This window comes from Haliotis rubra, unplaced genomic scaffold (assembly GCF_003918875.1).
Source record: "Haliotis rubra isolate DU_JTF1 unplaced genomic scaffold, ASM391887v1 Scf427, whole genome shotgun sequence".
In the NCBI taxonomy this organism is placed as follows: domain Eukaryota; kingdom Metazoa; phylum Mollusca; class Gastropoda; order Lepetellida; family Haliotidae; genus Haliotis; species Haliotis rubra.
Genome location: NW_025767110.1, coordinates 106,329 through 128,033, shown reverse-complemented (window position 1 = coordinate 128,033; position 21,705 = coordinate 106,329). Strand labels below are relative to the sequence as shown.

Genomic DNA, 21,705 nt, shown 5'->3' with positions numbered 1-21,705 from the left:
CTTACAGACAATATATTACTGTATCCAGCATGTGTATAATGAGTATTATCAGTGTATGAAATAAGCCAAAAACCCAGACAGACATCTATGCTGGTAACTTTAAAAACTTACCAGCCCAGAAGAGATTTAACCAGTCCTTCTTAAATACTAAATAGACAGTGCCAACAGACACGTTATCTGAATTTTTTTTCACCCGTCCATCAGGCTGGCTATCTGTAAAATTTGACGATCCGGCAGAAATCTAGCTCATCTCGGGCGGTCGGACGGGCCTTATTTCATACACTGGTACTATGTCCTCACATCTCAACAGTATTCTTGCAGCAGTTCGCAACAGTGTGCTTATTACACAGTGTGTACAATGTGTGCATTTGTGAAGATGTGTGCCAGTGTGTGTGGCCTACCTATTGTTGTGTTTACGTCAGCTCCACTGCCTCTGCAATAGTCTTCTGAACATCAGTTGGCAGCAGGACGAGGTTCCCCAAGACTCGTATACACACACCATGCTTCTCGATGAGCTCCCTGGAACGAGGAATATCTTCACATCAACAGGGATGAGAATGAAATTTTGAGAAAAACTCCTGATATCTAGGCATTTTAGACCTTTAAAACTGGCTCAGGAAATGACAAGATCATGACCACAGCAATGATTAAAAAACCTTAAATCTGCTGAAGCACATTCATACAATTGTCAACAGATTTAGACAATTCACAAAAATGACCCTTGGCCTTATGAAATTCCCAGAATTCTACGGAAAATTATCATCCCTGCATCAAGTTGTTCCAGGCAATAAATGGAGATAATGAAACGAGTCAAACAAGGAATCCTTACAAACAAAGTGAGATCAGCAAGAGAGTGAGTATGGTTTTACACTGTTTTATTCCAGCAATATCACGGCAGGGGACACCAGAAATGGGCTTCACACATTGTACCCATGTGGGGAATCAAACCCGGGCCTTCGGCGTGACAAATGAATGCTTTAACCAATTGGCTACCACATCACCCCGATCAGCAAATGAGAACATGTGAGCAAGTGCTTCAAGTGGTATTGAAGGAGGAAAAGATGGGCCTAACAAGCTGAACCATGTAGACGTACAAAGCTTGGTCCCTTGATTGTAGTAAACGACTGATGACATATACATCATCAACTCTGATAAATCTTCAAATCTAAATGAATTTGGATATGTATATAAGAATACATAAAATGTGGCATCCCCCTTAGATAATAGCTGTTGTCCATTTCACCAAAAACATCCTAAAATATATTTGAGCGTCATAGTGACTCCCAAAATGAAGATGTCTAGGGCCAACCCTGCATCAAAATGGATGGTGCATGGGTGCATGAAAAAACAAAGCAAACATGTTTTTATTCAGATTTAAACAAGACAAAGTCATCAATATCCCCTGCAATGGCAAAATACTCTTCATGATTATGTCTATGAGTTATGATTATGTCAAATATTTAGGTGTGTATATAGAAAAGTTGAAGGAGAGTATTGAAAGGTTTTGAAAGTTCTGCTCCAGAAAGAGCACTATATTCAGAAGTCAAACTTGTTTTGGAAAGTAAAAATATTTTATTCTCCAAAACTCGAGAAAGGCACCAGTACACCACCATCTATCACCAATTTCAGTCTAAGTCAAACTTGTTGCCATGGAAACGCCAAAAATATTTTATTCAGAATTCCAAAACAACCAAAAGGCACCAGTACACCACCAGATCTATCTATGTGCCAAGTTTGGTGAAGAAATATTGAACAGTTTTAGAGTTCTATTCCGGAAAATACAAATGTGCTTGGATGGACGGAGGGACGGACGGATGCACGCACGCACGCACGCACGGACGGAGTCCATTTTAATACCCTGCAAAGCAGCAAATGGAGATTTAAACAAGTGTGTAAGCTCAACTGATGTTCTTCTGACTGGCAGAATATATGGAGTATATAAAACTACACAAATTTCGGGCAGACTCGTGTCATAGACAGCGATGTACAGTAGTCATACTGGTGGACTGAAAGCTTCTGACCTTGAGGTCTAAAGCTCCACTACATGGCTTTTGCATCTGGCACTGTGCTGGACCAAGGAACTGCTGGGACTGACATGACGGATGCAGCTTTGTAATGTATTTGCTGTTCATGAAAATGTGATGAATTGAGGTATCACCTCTATGGGATCGATCCTCCTGTCTTACAAAAAGGAACCTCTTTGTAAATGTTCTAAGCATGCAGTGACAATGATCTTGGCGTAAATGTACTTTGCATTTCCCAGGCCCAAGAACCATGACTGAGTTTTACTCAGTGTGTTTATATCTGGGAACCGGAGTCCTGGGCCCCGTTTCACAAAGCTCTCGTAAGTTTAAAATATCATAACCATCGTGACTTACGATTATCGTAGCGCTACAGTACGAGAACTTTGTGAAACAGAGCCCTGGGTATACAAGGTAGTGGTATTGACAGCAGAAAGGCACCTAGAGGCTGGTGTCTTGTAGTGCTGATACTGGGCATGTCCTGGTGTTGACACTTCAACCGAAGCAGGCTCAGATTATGTGCTTTTCTGTTGGATGTGATAAGCTGGTGTTACCAAGACCTGACATTGGCAATGACAAGCCCTGGCCTCCACTTGACTATCAATGTCCTATAGAACTTGAATATAACTGAAATGCCAGTCATGGACTGACATGTTCTTATATGAAGGCAAGTAAACCCAATATGACATCTTTGGATATTGTAAAACTTTGGGTTACACTGAACCACAAATGAATGATCAATATAAAAATTGACAACAGGAAATAGTGTAAAACAGACAATGAAAAATGAGAGATGAAATCATCTCTCAAACAAAAGAAGAGTCATCAAGGGATGACAAACCCCCACTGTCTCCCACGAGGTAATCATCAAGTCCTACAAGAGTCATATGTCCAACTGACAGAACTACTTATTCATAGCACAGTTACCTAAATATAAACATCAATCAAGTTGCAAAAACAACTAAATTTCTTTCAAATACCAGTTTAGGAAGTGGTAATTTCAAGAAATGCTGGTAGTTTTAGACATAAGCCATAAAAATACATCCCTGTCAACTGTCAACAATTTGTTGCCATGGTTACCGGAAAATTAAAAATTCTAAAAAATCGTAAGTATCAAAAGGCATCATCTGACAACTTGATCAGTTTGGGTGCAAAGTTTCGTGAATGAATAGTCATCCCTCGCAATAACGCTCTTCACGATACTGCAGATTCGGTTAAACTGCCCAGCGATCACACATCTTCACGTCATCGAAAATAGCACGTCAACAAATTCGCTGTTGAGCTCTGGTTAATCACGTTGTAAGCTAGTGAAATTCAGTGCGGATTGCAATTAATAGTGTTTATTGTACATATCCATGGTTTTTCAGATGCTTAAAACTTAACCAAACCTGAAGAGGTTTTCAATTCTTCGAAGAGAGTCGTCCTTGGAGTACATATTATGCATTTTCCACGCTGAAAATGTCCTGTGACAGTTGTATCAATGTTTTTGAATAAAAAGATTGTACAATAAATAAACTTTTTTATTTATTATACGACCCCCACCTCGTGGAGTTACCTCCCGTTGAGCATGCGCACCAACTCGGTAATCACCTAGGCCCGTATCATCATTCCTTCTGCTGAATAAATCAGTGAACAGAATTGCGGGGAGGCGGGAGGCCCTACCCAGGGCGACTCTCTTGAAGAAGAATTGAAAACCTCTTCAGGTTTGGTTAATTCTTCTTCATAGAGATCGCCCTTGGGGTACATATTATGCATAAACACAGACTCCCAAAGACCGGAGGCCAGGGAGGAGGGAATTCTGTCCAAGCACATACAAATAGCTATCGTTAATTGAATAATGTAACAGACGCCATAACACTCACCTGTCACATGTCCCAGATTTCGCTTCCGGGAGAGGCATTATGGGAGGGGAACTGACAGGGAGGATTGTACTCAAAGACGACCTCAGAGGTTCGCATAGTAATTCGCACATGGTGCGAAAGGTAAACAAAGCCCCACCCACCTTGTGTCGATTAGTGAGCACCGTAGGGGGAATGTCAAAACGCTCACAACCGACCTAAATACTCCGTAGAGGATCGGAATGAGGTTATTTAGCTCCCAGAAGCGGATATGTCAATAAAACTCAGTATTGAACAGCAGCGTCAACCAAACCAATGAACCAAGACTCACTCGGTCAGAGTGGCAGGACACTGTCCACTGGAGAGAACAGAACGGCCAAAACTCGCACTCACGCACGATTACGGGAATGCGTATCGAGGTGATAATGCCGAATAAGCGTGCTAGGCAGGCTCCAAATAGCGGCAGAGCAGAATCTCTTCAATGGGGAGTGCCGATGCAAAAGCTTTTGATGCGGCTACTGCCCTGACCGAGTGAGCCTTCAACCCCTCAGGGGGAGGCTTGCCCTTAGCCTGATAAGCAGCACAAATACCACGAAACTAGCCAGCGAGACAAAGTCTGCTTGCTCGCCGGCACACCAGCCTTCCCGCCACCGTAACAACAGAACAGCTGGGTACCCGTACGGATTCCCTGCGTTCGTTTGAGATAGACCTTGAGTGTCTTACGGACATCCAACAGGTGAGTGCTCGTTGCAGAGGTCCCCGATGTGGAAGGCTGGGTAAGAGTGGGAAGTTCGATAGGAGCTGTCACATGGAAAGCGTGATCGACCTTCGCCGATGATGCACGTATCCGAGGCCGAATACTGCCACGATCAGTGTGAAACACAGTCAGCGCCCGGGTCGGACGACATAGCATGTAAATCGCCGACCCTCACGCCCAGATGTTACCGCCACCAGAAAACAGCCTTCCAAGTTAACAACTGAATGGAAATAGCCGATAGGTGTGAGAAAGTTGGACGGACAGCCAATCGAGCACAATTGACAAATCCCAAGGTGGGCTGGTTAAGCCTGACAGCAGGGTCGAACCCGATCCGCGCCAGCTAAAAAGCGCTGTACGAGAGGGTGCTGCCCCAGAAGAGCACCATCGACAGGGGTTTGAAAAGTGGAAATAGCGGTGGAGTAGCCAAGAATGGTCGAAGCCGCCAGGCCTTCTTCCAAACGAGCTTGCAAAAACTCCAATACTCGGACTAAATCCGCAGAAAAGGGATCTGCAATCCCCCTATCTGAACACCAGCGGCGCATAGCGGGACCACCTATCCTCATACTGAGCGTTTGTGAATCCTGCCTCGAAGCCAGAATTGTGTCTGCAACTGCTGCAGGAATTCTGCGTGCCTCGAGGCTAGACCTGACAGAGGCCAAGCCACCCACTGAATCCTTGGATTGGGGTGGGGCGTTCCGTTCTGAGTGAGAATGTCCGGGCGTAAAGGTAATAGAACAGGAGGCTGAGAATTACCGGAAACCAGCTCTGTGACGGCCAAAGCGGTGCCAGTAGCACAAGCAGCCGAGCTGGCTGGGTGGACAGCTGTGAAAGGACACGGGGAATGAGTGGTAACGGCGGGAATGCCCAGAGCACTTTGCCCATCCAATCCAGCAGGAAGGCGTCGGCAGCCAACGCCCTCGGGTCCGGTATTCGAGAGCAGAACACGGGTGTCTGATTCGTCCCGCCAGACGCAAACAGATCCACCTGGAACGACCCGTACAACTGGGAGATAACTACGAATATCTGCCAGTCGAGCATCCAGTCGTGCGGGGCCAGGATCTGGCGAGAGAGAGCGTCTGCTCGCACGTTCTCCAACCCGGGAGATAAACAGGGAGTACCTGACAATCGCACTGGTCGCACCAGAGGAGAAAGTCCCATGTCTCCCGGAGGAGCGTTCGGGACACCGTGCCGCCTTGCTTCAGGATGTACGACATGGCCGTCTGGTTGTCCAACTGAAGATGAACCACCTGGCCCTGGACATGCTCTCTCGGAAGCGCGAAAACCAACCGCACAGCTCTCAGTTCCAACACGCGTTGATGTGAAGGTGGGCTTCGGCTTCGGACCAGAGTCCGGACACCGACAGACTGCCCAGAACACCCCAGCCTGTGAGGGGCGCATCGTCGGTCTGAACTGTAAGAGAGGCGGCGCCGGGATTTCAAGGGGATCCCCTGGTGAGATTCCCGACATTGGTCCACCACTGAAGGTGTGAGCGTCAACCACCCAGGGACTGTGAGACTCCGCTCCAGGTCCTCCGAGTGAGCCCACAGACTCGCCAAAGCTTGCTGTATAGGGCGCATCCTCAACAGCGCCCGCCACACTACAGAGATCGTCGCCGCCATATGGCCCAGTAGACGGAGCCAAGTCTGTGCTGGTGCCTGGGGCTGGGAGAGGAACGAAGACACCATCTCCCGTACTCTGGTGACCTGGTCGGGCGACAAAGGAAGCGAGATCTTTGTGTGTTTGGAACCTCGCCCCGAGAAAAACCAAGTCCTGGGTGGGTACCAGGCCGGATTTCTTGAGGTTGATGATCCACCCCAGTCGAACTAGAATGTCTATCACCGTGTGAGTAGCATCTAGGCTAGCTGGCTGTGTTAGTGCTCCGAGCAACCAGTCGTCGAGGTAAAGGGTAACAACGCCTTCCTTTGCCGCGGCGAGGGTAGCGGGACTAACATGAGCTTGGTGAACACCCTTGGGGCAGTGGATATGCGAAGGGGAGCACCGTGAATTGGTAACACATCCCGTCGTAAGAGCACCGAAGGTATTGCTTGAGCGATGGATGTATGGGCACATGCGAAGATCGCGCATCCTTGAGGTCGATCGGCGTGAGCCAATCGCCGGGCTGAACAGAGGAGATCACCGGCGCCCAGTGTCTCCATCTTGAAGGATGGAACCGAGCATCGCGATTCAACCCCTTGAGGTTGAGAATGGGGCCGGAACCGCCGTCTTTCTTGGGGCGAGGAAGTGCGTGGAGTAAAATCCCGCCTGTTCATCGCCCGGTGGTATGCGCTTCGATTAGCGGACTTGTCCAGCAAAGCCTGGACCGTCGGCGCAATATGTCCGCCCTTGCCTGACATGGCGGCACGAGGTCGGCGTATGCGGTGAAGTCGAGGCGGACCTCGCTTCCACAGTGGTAAATGGCCGACACTGGCGGTGGACAGCACCCAAGTGTTGTTTGTAGCCTTCTCCCACTCCGACAGGAATAGAGAAGGCTGACCTCCCACTGGGACGTTGGGTAAGAAGCGCGTGGTCCCGAAAGTAGCGGAGCTGACTGGGAAGGACACACGGCTGGGTCTACAGCCTGATGGGTTAGCGGGAGGTGGGGCAGACCTCCAGCGCCCATGAAAAGGCTGGGAGCTAGTCGAAGAGGACTGCTCTTTGCTCTTACCCTTGGCGGACGGTTCCTCCGCCTACCTGCCAGCGGCGAAGCCAGCCAGCCGCCCGGTCGTAGGCTGCACCCGGCAGAGGAAGGTGGAACGGGAGCGCGGGGGCGAGAAGCCCGCGGGTGCTCCAACAAGGCCTTAGAATCCTTGAAGGAGGTAGCTGCAACGGCAGCCTCCCGTATGACCTGCTGGGCCCCAGGAAACAGCGTCACTCCCAGACGGTAGGGAAGGGCCAGCAAGGTCTGCTGTGTAGCTGCCGAGTACCGAGACGTCGACAGCCACAGCTTACGCATCCCCATGACTGCGCACATCACCGTCGACGCAGCTGACCGCAAGGAGAGACGTCTCCAGCATGCCCCTCCGCCTCCAGGGCCGACCTCTGGATCGAGGAGAGGTAGGCCTCATGGACCACAACCCGCACCTGCTGCATAGCGTTCCGGTAAACGGTGGTGTTAAACGCCCTTGCCGAGCAGCCAGAGCTGCTCCGGAGGAAGCCGAGCCTCCCCCCAAGGCGACCGAAGTAAACACCCACTTATCCACCATTGGAACAGCGAACAGGGAATCCTCCCCCAGCTGGTACCTCCGGACAAGCTCAGGCAAGTCGAAACGGAGGCGAGACCCAGACAGGAGGGGATCGACCACGTCCTGGACCAACGACGGCAGAATACGGAGCAGCGTCTGCGTAGGCTGCCGAGGGGCAAACGCCTCGCCTGGCAGGCGGAACTCAGACGAGTCCGAGTGGCTTGCAGGCACCGCGGCCTGGGGTAGGAACTCGGCAATGCGTCGCCGGACCTCCCGCAAAGCCGACGAAAAACGGAAGGCACCCTCCTGCTCCTCAACCTCCCTAGTATCCATGGACTCGGCGCCTGAGCCCGAGTCCGAGTCTGGGTCTCCTCGCGAAGAGGACCCGAACCCCGACCCGGTGGGCGGCCTAGCACCAGGCACAGAAGAGAGGGAGGAGCAGACAGAGAGCCCCGCGTCAGCACCTGCCATCACGCACGGACCCCGGTCCCGAGACGCTGGAGGCAGACCAGGCAGAACTGGTGCCTCTGCTCTCATGAGGCGGGACGGCGCAGGGACCGGAACCCCAGGAATCATCAACGGACCCTGCACCAACTCCGAGAGGGGGACTGGGAGCGAAGCTTCCCCCTCCGGGGCAGCCGAGGCGTCCGGACCCGAAGCCAGAGGCAACGGATCGACAGACGCCTCCAGGCCGAGGGATCAAGCCGGGCTCTGCGATCCCACCCCCAGACTCTCCTCCCCTTGCTCCAGGTGGGCGAGGAACTCCTGGCGGAGACCTCCAACCGACCCGTGAACAAGGGACTTCACGGAGTCCATGTGCTGCTGGAATAACTGAGTAATGATAGACATATCGCAACTAGGAGGCGGGAGAAGGCGACTGGCCAGCGACTTTTCTGCGTTTACTCTGCGAGGCTTTTTCGCTTTGGACAGGGGGACCTGGGTCAATTCCCCTCACGCCTCACGCATCTCTCTATAGAAGAGAAAATCCGCCGCCCTTCTCTTCTGGGCCCGGGGGGAAAAACCCATGCAAATCTCACAGGTTTCTGAGATATGGTCAGTTTTCTCCAAGCAACGATGCATTATCATGGCGATTTGGCCCTGGGTATGCTTTGCCCACAGACCGAACAGGAGGAAGCAGCCTGAAAGCAAACACGCAAGCATGTAGCTAACAGCGAACCAGCAGCTAAGATACGCGTAGAAAACATTGAAAATACGTAGAAGGCTACCGCGGAAGAAATAGTTGGTTCAATGCGCAATATTATAACCATTGGCCGCTAAACTTCCTGCCATAGCAGAGCAACATGTGCCGTAAACCCACGGGAAAGTGGCGTAAAATAATTAATACAAAGTCACAATTATGAAACAACCGACCAAAGCTTTACAGTTCCTTTCAAGGACAAGTAAAGACCATACATACAGGTGGTGTCGTCTCAGACATAGTTCTCTTGAGTTCTCTATTTGAAGAGTACAGCTGCTCTACACATTACCGCGTCTACACCGCGTGGTGACAGCAGAAGGAATGATGATCACGGGCCTAGGTGATTACCCAGTTGGTGCGCATGCGCAACGGGAGGTAACTCCGCGAGGTGGGGGCCGTATAATAAATAAAAAAGTGTTTTTATTGTACAATCTTTTTATTCAAAAACATTGATACAACTGTCACAGGACATTTTCAGCGTGGAAAATGCATAATATGTACCCCAAGGACGATCTCTATGAAGAAGAAATGCAGGGTTTTCTAAATAATAATCAGACGATCAGCGAAACATCGTAATAACTTATAAAAGACAACTTTATCATAAAGACATGCCATCAGCCGAGTACTTACAATGTTTGCTGTGATGCAACACACCGTGTGATTGCACAGGTAAACACTGCCATCCGACAATGTATGATGTCAGAAAACACATCTTATTTGATTAAATTCAATCCCATTTTCATTCATTAAAACTGTTTACAGTAACAACTGAGAAACCGTGAGTGAAATGGCATTACCTCATTCCAAACAACATTCGCGAGGGTCCGTTTTTCGAGCCTACCGCGATAGCACCAATTTCACATTTTTCTCAGCAATCACGAACAGATTACAGCCTCGTCATCCATGGACACCAAGACCCGCGTTATTGACTCACTGAAGTCATATTTGACAATTAATTGCCAACATTTTGTTTTTACAATCAAAGTGGGACATGCCGCGGGAAGTCAGCAGTGACTTGTCAAACTGTCTCCTACGTAAAATGTATCCTGCCAGGTAACCCAAAGTGCTTAGCCTATGTTAATTATGTTAAATATGTTCGTAGAAAACATGCATTATACTTACACTGGAAACAAAGCAAACAAAGGGAAGGTAACTCCCAAACCCACTCTCAACAGGTGAAAATACATAGCCTAAGTTCAAGGTGTGAGTTCATATCCACACTCAGCATTTAAAAGTTTTGTGACCCATAATAACTAAAAGTCAATTAATGTGACATAATTAACAAAAACACATCCTCATGACAATACAAAACCAGAGTTGCACAATACTGAGCCTAAGAACATGTTTATTTCTGCAAAAACTCACTTCACCTATTGAGTGAGTGAGTTTGGTTTTACGCTGCTTTTCGCAATATTCCAGCAACATCACGAGAGGGGGACACCAGAAATGGGCTTCACACATTGTACCCAAGTGGGGAATCAAACCCACGTCTTCGGCGTGACGAGACAACGTGTTACCCACTAGGCTACCCCACGCCGCCCCCACTTCACCTATTGACAAGCAGGCGTGGAAATAACCCATTGCCCGATGTCCGAGTTCAGTGTTTTTTTCTGTCGTGCAAGCAAATTTGTATACCACACTGTACCGGTGTCCAATTGACTTTCCAATGTTAATTATGTTGTTTATTTTAAAAAATCAACAAGAAAACGGCCGGTATAGTGAAAAATTATCAGGGCAAGTGATTTTACAAGTGCCACTGTACCGGAGTACACTAGCAATTTTAAAGTTATTTCCACCCCTGACAAGTCATGACTGAATAGTTATCAAGGACTCCAGGAAGTTTACGTTCATAATATATTAGTCATCTGTTTAAAGTTGCATCATGCTAAGCTGGATGTGAAACTTGCAAATACATTTTGTGCAGTTTCAAAATAGAAACCGAGAACTACAGAATTTTTAAAAGTAATTCTTCTCTGCATTAACAGGAAAATTTGAAGTTTGACTCAACCTTTTTTTGATAATGTATTGGCTGTAATGAACAAATCAATAAAGTGATATCTATCAATTCCCAAAACAAATAAACATATACATGTTGTTGCAAGAGGACACTAGACCACAAAGGGAGTTTTGCAATATCCACCAGTTAATAAAAGCGTGTTCATTAAAAATGGTTTACTGTAATGTGATAACAAAGCAAGGTTGTCTGATGTCACCCACGGAAAAGTATTGTAACATATTTAACGCCCTTGAGAAGGACAAGGGACAAAAAGAAACCTGTGAATAATTATCTCAGTTCCCTTTCAGTTGGGCTATATAAATTAAAGAAGAGACGGAAAAAACATATCAATTGTGCATTGTTGATTTGCAAAAATGTAATTTTTCAAGTAAAATTGATATTTTTATACTTATCCTGACATGATCTTTTGCTTATCTCCCTTTCCCTTGCGAATGGTAGTGGAACACTAGAATCCCTTGAAGTTCCCGAAGCAGATGTAAAAAGACACTCACCCATGAGTTACCTCCCTTTTGCCCTTTCCCATGCAAACAGTCACATGACCAGCCTTACTTGTCACACTCTCCTGATTTTTCTGCCCATGCACTTGGACCTACTGTAAAATCCGAAGTGTTTCCAGCGGGGAGGTTGGAAGGGCTTCTCCTCATGAGTCCTCATTTTACTTAAAAAATTACATATTTTTCCTTATCCTGACTCGTGATCTTTTGCTTATAGAATCGTTCGGATTGGTGGTGGGTCAAGCCACTTCCTGGATTCAACAGCTGTCCATAGATACATCCTGTATCCCACCCATGGGAACTGCGTAACGGCATTTCCTAGATCCTATTCTTCCAACTTCCGTTGTAACTCGGGAGGACCACCATCTTGTCTTACTTCTCTCTCAGACAAGTGAATGTTGTAGATTCATGTGGCTTTAGATATACTAGTATCTTCCTTTTACTAGTTATCTATAACAACCCATAGATTATGATAAGATCTTTATCATAAGTGAGTTGCTACCCCCTTTACGTACAGGTAAGCTCTTTACCTGTACAGAGTCTTAATCACTCATGCTAGCCTAGTCTAGACTGTGCGCATGGACTTTCAAACTGGAACTTTTTCCATAGTAAAAGTTATCAACAAGTCAACGTGATAAAGGGTGAGATTTCAACTTTGAGGAACCATTAGTTGTTTTGCTACAACAAGAGGCCCAAACTGGTGAATGCCTGAGACGTCTTCGGTGGCTATGTCTCGGAGGTAGTGAATGGCAAACACTATCTGACTTCCAGAAGCAGCCCTCCATAACCGATGATATAGAGCAATTTCCATGCAGAGCTAGTGTTGACGCCAGTGCTCTGACTTCCTGTGGGTTGGAAGCTCTTGGAGGTTCTAATTCTGCTGCTTTGTAGGCTCTCATCCAACGATATTGTCGTTCTTGAGACTTCCACTGATGTCTCCGTCGACAAGGGGATGAATAGGCGCGCTTGAATTTTCTTCTCCTTGTTTTAGTCTTTTGAAGATATATCTTCAAGGGTCTGACAGGACACAAGGATAAGTCCAGGGTGTCCTCTGGTCCGAGGATCGTAGATAGAGCTGGCACATGGAACTGTCTACCTGGTTGACCAGGTAGTTGATTCTTTGCAACAAAGTCCCATGTAAGTCCTAGATGTACTGCAGCACGGTGCCCCGTGTCGAATCTAGTTCGTCGAAAGTCCAGCACATGTTTCTCAGACATACGAGGTGCCGTGGCTAGGGCAAGCAGGAACAGAGTTTTCTGCATGAGTAGCTCGAAGGTAGTCTGTTCTAGAGGTTCGTAGGCATCGCTCATGAGATGACGTAGAATTACATTCAGATCCCAAGCTGGTGCTCTGAATTTCTTTTGCTGGTCCTCCAGTTTAAAAGATTGCAGCAGAGCTAGTAATTCTGGTACTTTCGTCAATTTGATGCCTGACTTCATAGTGATGACTGTACTAATGGCTGCCAGATATGTGGATGATGTCGAACCTTTCAGATGTCTTGTATATCTAAGGTGAGATAGATATTCCGCCACTTGAGGATGAGACGCTTTCATAGCTGTGAAGCCCTTCCGCCTTGCATATTGCTTAAATTTCTGCCATTTGTCGTCATACAAATTGCGAGTAGATCTGCGCAACGCTAGGGTTACTGCTTTCGCTGCTCTGTTGGAGTATCCTCTTTTCTTTAGACAGGTTTTGATACGGTCCACATGTGTAGCTGGAACAATGTTGGGTTCCTGTGGACTTGCTTGGTGTGCGGATGTCTGAGTAGGTTCGGCCAATTCTGGTAGTTTGAGGGTTGGACTTCCGAGATCTTCTATTAGGTCTAGGAACCAGACTCTCCCTGGCCAAAAGGGCTTGACCAAAGTCAGTTGTAGCGCTTGTGTCTGTTTGATCTTCAACAGTACTTTCGGTAGTAAGATCGTAGGTGGAAACGCGTAAGCGTTTAGTCCTTCCCATGATATGCCCTGTGCATCTGTTGCCCAGGCTTGGGGGTCTGGTACTGGTGAAACAAACGTCTGTAGTTGTTTGTTGAACCTCGTGGCGAACAGGTCTATGCATGGGGATCCTATTTCCCTTATGATGAGCCGGAACGCTTCTGGATGGAGCATCCATTCCGTGGGTGACGGGTGAAGTGGTAGGGAAAGAGCGTCTGCAAGTACGTTCTTGGCTCCTGGTATGTGACACGCTTTTATCCAGATGTTTGCCTTCTCTGTGATGTTGAACAACCGGAATGTGAGCTGCAATAGGCTTGGCAATCTTGTTGATCTTTGCCGATTTATGGAGAATGCCACTGTAGAGTTGTCCGCGTGGATCATCAGCATTCTGTTGCTCAGCGAACACGACCATAGTTGTACAGCGTTGATCACAGCTTTCATTTCTAGCAGATTAATGTGAAGATGCTGTTCTGCATTTGACCACTTCCCTGATGCAACCTGGTTGTTGAGATGTGCACCCCATCCTTGTAGCAATGCGTCTGCGTAGAGATGTGTGTCGAAGACCGGCTCTTATAAATAGGTCCCTGCGCAGACATTCGACCTGTGACTCCACCAAAGTAGGTACACTTTGAGATGATCTGGTAGCGAGATAGGGTCGCTGCTGTCCAGATGTTTTGCCAGGAATCGTTGCAATGGCGGTAGTTGTAAACCTTCCTGTGCGAGTCAAGTCTTGTGCTGAGGTTAGTAGACCGAGTAGACATTGCCATGTTCGTAGTGTTAACGGAGATATGACTGATTGAAGAATCATGGCTTGTGTCTTGACCCAATAATCTTCTGGGGTCACAATTTGATTCTGTGTTGTGATGAATCTTATCCCCAGGAATTGCAGATCTTGTTTTGGTTCCAACTCGGACTTCATCAGGTTCACTAGCCTTCCCAGTGAGCAACTTGATTGTAAAGTTCAGCTGAGTTGATCTGCTTGTTGATGCGTCTAGATTGCATTGTCTAGTCAGAATGCACTGCAAAGTCTCCACTGATGCATCAGTGGGCTTCGTTACGCATGTAAATAGTCCTGGGGCCGAGGAAATTCCAAAGGGAAAATACCCTTCATTTCTGCAACAGGCAAACAAGGGACGTAACTCTATCTTGACTTCGCTGCGACTCACAGAGACGACAGCAAAATGGGTATCACCGCCATTTCTTTCTTCTTGTGCGCTTCTCATCCTCGGAGATAGGCATCAGTGATGACAATATCCTTGTCTAGAATGGCAATTTGCAGTGATGATACATCATTCTTCCCCTTATATACGCAGACGATCTGTGTTGATCAGCATACATCGAAGCGTTGCCTATTTGTAGCAAGACTGGTTCCAGTGTAGTATTGAAGGAGACAGGTACACATACCGGCTTTTATCAGCGAAAAATTCCAAGATAAACATCTTTTATCCTGCTGTCAAGGCTAGACATCTATTAGATTCCCATGATGATAACGGGCCGTAGTTGTATGCTGTTTTCAAGGCTGCTGATGAAGTATTCCCCTGTACAACGGGTTTGTTTACAAGTCAGTAAACTTGCTGGCGCCTGTTCTGTCAGTAAGGGGCGTTGTCTGTCCTGGACCAATCAGCTTCAAGCATGACGTCACTGGTGTTGTAGCAAGTTAGCCTCCATAAAATCCGGTGCAATGGTTGGTTGAGTAAAAGCGCGTGTAATTCTACGCCACTCATATAAACTTCTTGAATAAGGGTTGCTCCAAGTGTAAATTATTGTTCAGTGATATTAATCACGTATTCCCAATGTGGATAATATAAGCCAGCATGACAAAGAAGGCTGTCGAGACGTATGTCTGTATGGATCTTAAAGAATACAGATGTTGAATCAAGTTGATAGGATATGGATTCCTAATCCCCACGCTGAGTGACGAGTGTTAATAATACCAACTGTACGTCCGTCCAAGGATTCTTGAAGGCGTTAACCTTAAAGAACCACTAAACTTTGTTTTTTGTTACTCTTTTAACCATTACATATGAAAGATTTGTGGTTAGTCTTATGCGGAACACCAAATTTATTCTTTAAAAACTTGTGGTTAATTAATACCGAGCGATTAAAAGTGGCCAAAAAGTCGCCTGCTTCCCTCTCGCCCGCCAACGAAACCACAGACAGGTTACGTAACTCTGTCGCCAGAGCGCTGCAGTGAGGAACGATTTTCAGTTAGTTGTATAGAAAATGTGTAGCACGCTCATCATTTTGATGATTTCTCGACATCAACGACTACATGCCGAATCAATCGTTGCTTTGTCGCCAATTGTTCCTAGGGTCGGGCGATGGTGTCCCCATGCACAGATTTCCACAGGACCCGCGAGTTCGTGCTAAATGGGTTATGTTTGTGAGCGCGGCGGCGTTGTGGAAGCCTGAAATGATATCTTAGTTGTGTTCAGATCGCTTTCACGGAAGTTAAAGAATCAAAACTACTTACTAGTTGTAGTAAAATATGCATATGATTGATGACCATAAAGATTTTCTATGACACAACTTGTAACATAACGATTTCTTCCTCGAAGTGAGGTTGTGGTCGGAAGTAACAATAATATTGTAAGTAGTATTATATTGACTCCACCTCGCTGCCACGAGAAATTGTTATGATATATTTATGTCATGCAAAATCCTATTGGTTATCAATAAAATACATATTTTATTACCAGTAGAAAGTAGTTTTGATTTTTTACTCGGTGAAAACAAACCTAAATACCATTTATCCTCAGACTGGCGGATGTTCCCAACAGGGCGCCATTTTTAAAAAATAAAAATCTGTTAGAATTAATGAGATTATAGTTTGTTTTCATCAAGTTAGAAAATCAAGACTACTTTCTACCGTTGTTAAATATGTATTGGAATCATAACCAAACGGATTTTGCATGACACAACTTATAACATAACGCATTTCTTCCACGGAAGCCGAGGTGGGGTCGAAGTCACAATACTGCGCGATAAATTTCTTGCTACATTCCCATGGTTAATGTCCACTCACCAGTATGTAGATACTAGTCAATGTAATAGCGTCTTTATATTTGGTCTTATAATCCTAATTAGTTTATTATCACACTTGTATGAATTTTGAAACTAAATAAAAGCAGGCGATCTGCTGATACTTATAGTGAATTTATAACAGAACTGTAATATCTAGACATTTTATAGTTTGCCAATGTGAATCATAATTCGCAGCACACACCCTAGTGCATGTTGTCTGTCTCATTACACTTCACAGCGAAAACAATGATTCTGTTGAATGCTACGACAAATGAATAAAACAAAACGCAAATATTAAAATTAAAACAGATTAAAGTTATAGGAACAATATCAGGCCATTACCTTGTTCGAGGAATGTATCCATCAATATCCACAAACTGTTCCAAATGATGTGTCTTTTAACAGTTTAATATACTGAAAAAGTGATAAATCTTTTCAGGTATTGGTGTATAGTCTCATTGGTCACCCAAGATAGCACACCTGGCAACTAATTGCATAATGTCCGCCTTTCTTTAAAAAACAGTAATTTAGTTATTAATAATGGGCAATCAATGTATTGCCGGTTAATCCTTTGAAAGAAGCGACGTTGTTTTTACGCGAGACACCGACACGACAGAGTGTATTCAGTATAGATTAGTAAATCTACATACATAAACACTACTTTTGACAATTCCGCTGTGTAAGATAAAAGTAATTAATCAATCAGCGTGTTATCGGTTAATCCGTTGATCGATGTTTATAATGTTGAATATTTACTCCAGACGCTAAAGAAATGCCAAATGGGAACCTTTGTCGGGTAATCTAAGTGTGTTACCACTAATTATACCTGTTGTAAATTCATTAACTGACCATCAAGTGAATGATGACAAATAACGTGTAGGTTTATACCACCTAACACGGGTTACAACGAGGGAGTATTAATTGCTGTATTGCATGTGAAAACTTATGGGCCGACACTGTTTTGAGAATACAAACAGATTTTTACATGACATGATTAAATATCGAGGTAAAACAACACAGAAATGGGATGAATTTGGATCAGTCATTATACAAATAGGGCCTAACGACACCAATCGATTTTGACAGAATCGTCTATGAAAACAAGTTGTAACTTGGAAACTAGGCAAAGCAAGAGACAAAATTAAATGACAGTAGATTGTGAGAACATATAGCTTTCATTTTCCACAACAATTGTCACGATTTCAGGTTTATACAAGCCTGTAAACACGATAATTTACCCCCTAAAATGTAGATGAATTCTGCATCGGCTCTCAAAGCTATTCCTCATATGACGTCACAGAGGCGTGCCGCTCTGATTGGTTGAAATTTCGTTCGCGGGTGAGAATTGTGCACTGTTGTCAAAAAGGTCGATTTAAGTCAATTAAAGGTCGAAATGAGTAGTTTTAATGACGGGGTTTCATTTATAACGATGCCAGTTAGTGATTTATGTATTTGTACCCCCTAGGGTTTATGTGACCTTTAAGTCCTTGAGGTTCTCCAGTACTTGAGATATCGGCTTTATATGTCATATCATATTGGAGTTGAAGTCATCAGCATATATGCAGTACGTCTCTGTTGGGTTGGAGTGAGTGAGTGAACGACAATATCAGCAGGTCATCTGCTACCCAGGATGGAGTGAGTGAGTGAACGACAATATCAGCAGGTCATCTGCTACCCAGGATAAGACCTCCGCATCCGTGTAGATGAAGGGATTCCCCTCATCAAGTAGGTTGTCGTCCGAAACTGAACCTACTACAGGTGTAAGGTTCGTGCAGGCTGTAAGCTGTAGAGATCGCACATGTTGTTGATCTTTTATTGTTGAGTTATAAGCACTGACAAAACCATCAGTTTTCATTCTGACTGTGGATTCTTGAATGTTTTAATCATTGCTTCGTTTTTATTCAGCCGTATGGTAATAGAGTCAACGTCATCATCCTGCCTGTTGATCTAAGGGGAAGCAAACCCAAGTACAAAATATTGCACTTTTGATATATGCGATTGTACGCTTATAATTTTGTTTATTTGTTTTTTTCATAATCAGCAATGTATATTACATGTCACGAAGAAATGATAATTGTGTTTTAATTATAATTATTTTGTTGGTTGCATCTAAGCGTTAAGTTAGTTATCTTAAGTCATCTGACCACTGAAACACACCTCTTACGAACTGAAGTCACAGCACAGGTTCCAAGTTCTCATTTCATTTGCCATCAATTTCTTTTAAACAAAAAAATAATGAAATTCTGGAATGAGGAGTTCTTTCAAGGTGGTTCACAGAAGGAGGTTAGCAGTAGATCGTCCTAAGGTCCTGCACTCTTGCTGTCATCCCCTAGGAAATACCAGCTGCATCGAGCCCTGTATTTCCTTGCACAATGACAACAATGTAAACAGATTTTATCTCCCTTTTACTACAGCCACAAGTTACCACCACACTATTTGAGACTGTTGATGTCCTGTCCCTTGCAAGCTGAGGACTGTAGTGAACAAACAGCATTGTACAATCAAGAGGCATGCATCAGTTCTGTATTATATGATTAAAGAGAACAATGAACTTGCTATATATTGTGTTAGGATTTAGCCCCATAATTTTGTTTGTGAATACATTCCACCTACTTACTTCTCCTCGAGCAGTCGGGCAAACTTTTCCTGGCCAGCTCCATGAGACAGTCCACCTCCTCCTTGGACCGTTTGAAGTTCTCAATGCTGAAGGCATACACTGTCACTTCACAGATGCCCAGGTCTAAACACCAATCCAGCGTCTGCAAGAAACAGTCATGACGCGTTCAGACAGTGGCAATCAAGTCTGCACCATTAACCACTTTGTTAAAAAATAATTGAGTAAGTTTTTTGTATGGTTGTACGTTTCAGGAAAATCTGTTTGAAACTTCCGGTAATCATTTCAAGCATCCTACCTCAGCAAGTTTGTCAAATCCCTTCAAATGTCCCTCAGCCTTCTCCATGCTGTTCTTGACAGCAAAACGCCGGTTACCATCCATAATAATACCGATGTGTTTGGGTACTGGACCTGCCTTTAACACAGATGCACACACTCTCTGCAACCATGACCGGTTCCTCCGCTCAGGGAACCACGACATCTGTTTAACATGGTACAAACATGTAAGTGTTTGCTATCCACACATATTAAAGTATACATAAACATGACAACAAAGTCCTCACTTTATGCAAAATGATCTTTCTATTCATGAAATGCCTAAATAAACCATGTGAACTGAGGCTAAGTAACTGTGCTTTTCTATAAGTAATATAAAATATTTCTATCAGCATCATTTATGGGTTTTATAAAGATATAGAATGTTGGCTAAGTATGGTGGTGATATTCAACCAGCATATTGAATAAGTACAGATTGCACTACAAACAAACTGATTGCATTATCTAACACATTATGAGCAGAGCACACATATATTTATAACAATCAGCATAATAACATTTGCAACATATAAAACCAACAAAATATATTGAGGACCATTCCCAGCGTCAGATGGACTGACAGAAGCAAAGGCATTTTGTACATGTAGTTTTTAATGATAAAGGAGAGTTACATGAAGAATACCACTCACACCCTTTACCGAAGCATATTGTAATGCTAAAACACAAATCTACATACACATATTCACAAAAGTAACAATTTCCTCCTTGAATGAAACAACCATTACACACTGCTTATCAGTGACCATACACACCTGCCTTTATGTTTATCAACAGTAGAAAATACTAATGAGTGACCATACACACCTTCCTTTATGTTTATCAACAGTAGAAAATACTAATCAAACATGTATGTACCATTCCGGGTGATTATACAAATGAACTTTATCAGTTTCCACACCCTGGATATCAAAAGAATAAATTTAGCAAGTTTGCACTCTTCGCCTACAAATCTTATTAATAACTTTTTAAAAGTATCCATCTGAAACAAACAATAACATTTCTTTTCAGGTACTGCAACATGACAGTCTGCAAACAGTTGAGTACAGATAAACTGTATGAACAAATTATTAAATAATATATATATCACCCATTCTCAATAAAAGGGCGCATTTGTGTCGCCATGCTCTGTTTTCCTGGCTTTCCTTTTTAGTTGATTCTTTTGCATTTTGCAACATGTCACCACCCCTACTAAAGATTTAAACAGCATGTGCCTGCCACATGTCGGGAATAAATGAAATATATCCAATTGATTGTTAATTTTGAAACTTACGTTACTGTCGCCGCAACTGGTATACACACCTTAAACAACAATCAGTATGTAATTTTCATTACTGATAACCTGGTAAACAGACCGTAGTATTTTGCAATGATACTACTGTTTTGAGATAGTCATGAGAATGAGGTATGAAAAGAAGTCTGACGGATCCCCAAAGTTTGCATGTTTCTACTGTGTCCCTGTTTGAACAAGGCCTGTCAAATACGTATGGTTAAGGATACCAGGAAAAAAACCCCAAAAACATCAACCAAAAATAATCTTTTTTCGACTTTTGATATGGTCAAATGCACCATTTATTGAGAATGAGTGATATATACTTAAGCAATATAGCTTCATATTTTTGCCAAAGGACATCATTGTCTCTGACATAAAAGGAGCTAATGGAACTTTGTTATTGAAGCTGATTGGGGGTACTGCTGTTATTGGGGATTTCTCTATAAAAAAAATAAACCAGAGTCAGAGACTATTGATCTAATTAAGTTTAAGTATGGAATCAGCTGTTAACACTGACCTACATTTACAGGTCTTTGAGAGGTCTTTCGTTGAATTAACTAAGCCGGTCGATTTTTAGCTGTTTATTATGAATGTTAGAACTGAGATTTGTCGCCTGCATAAGGAAACGAAGTTGGGTTGTATTTCGCGGATATCGGAATACAACATCCTCATATGACATGTAATGTGTCACATGTAGCCAGATTCAGAAACCTCCTGTCGCAGGTCATCAGTATGATGCAACGCCACAAAATAAGCGATAAATACGAAATGACAGTCTGCTCCGGGTAATATTATGATAATTACAAAAGCACAAGTTGTGTTAGAAGACTTACGTTCTCACCCTAAAAATTGTCAACAACGTGTCCCTCCCAGAATGATCACTCCCAGTTCACGTTTCACACTCGACTGAGGGCAACCCCGGCTTGTGACGTCAGCGCACTTGCTTGAGCAAGAGGTCTGCCTCCGCGAAAGAAAGTAGGTTTGCATGAATTTGATAAATTGTATATGTTGCTTGTTAAC

The 21,705-nt window shown here is 44.4% G+C and overlaps 1 protein-coding gene across 2 annotated transcripts; it reads right to left on the bottom strand.

Moving 5' to 3' along the window:
- Positions 1 to 401: 401 nt before the first annotated feature.
- LOC124288846 (dehydrodolichyl diphosphate synthase complex subunit Dhdds-like) lies at positions 402 to 21,628 on the bottom strand. Of its 2 annotated transcripts, none has more exons than XM_046725405.1 (4): positions 21,519 to 21,628; positions 19,378 to 19,560; positions 19,083 to 19,224; positions 402 to 519 (listed from the first exon to the last, which is right to left on the bottom strand). In XM_046725405.1, the coding sequence occupies exons 2-4, from the start codon at positions 19,558 to 19,560 to the stop codon at positions 419 to 421; spliced, it is 426 nt and encodes a 141-aa protein (XP_046581361.1). In that variant the 5' UTR covers positions 21,519 to 21,628; the 3' UTR covers positions 402 to 418. The 2 variants fall into 2 exon arrangements, with proteins under 2 accessions (XP_046581361.1, XP_046581362.1); XM_046725406.1 differs by having other exon boundaries at positions 21,527 to 21,628.
- Between the last annotated feature and the right edge of the window lie 77 nt (positions 21,629 to 21,705).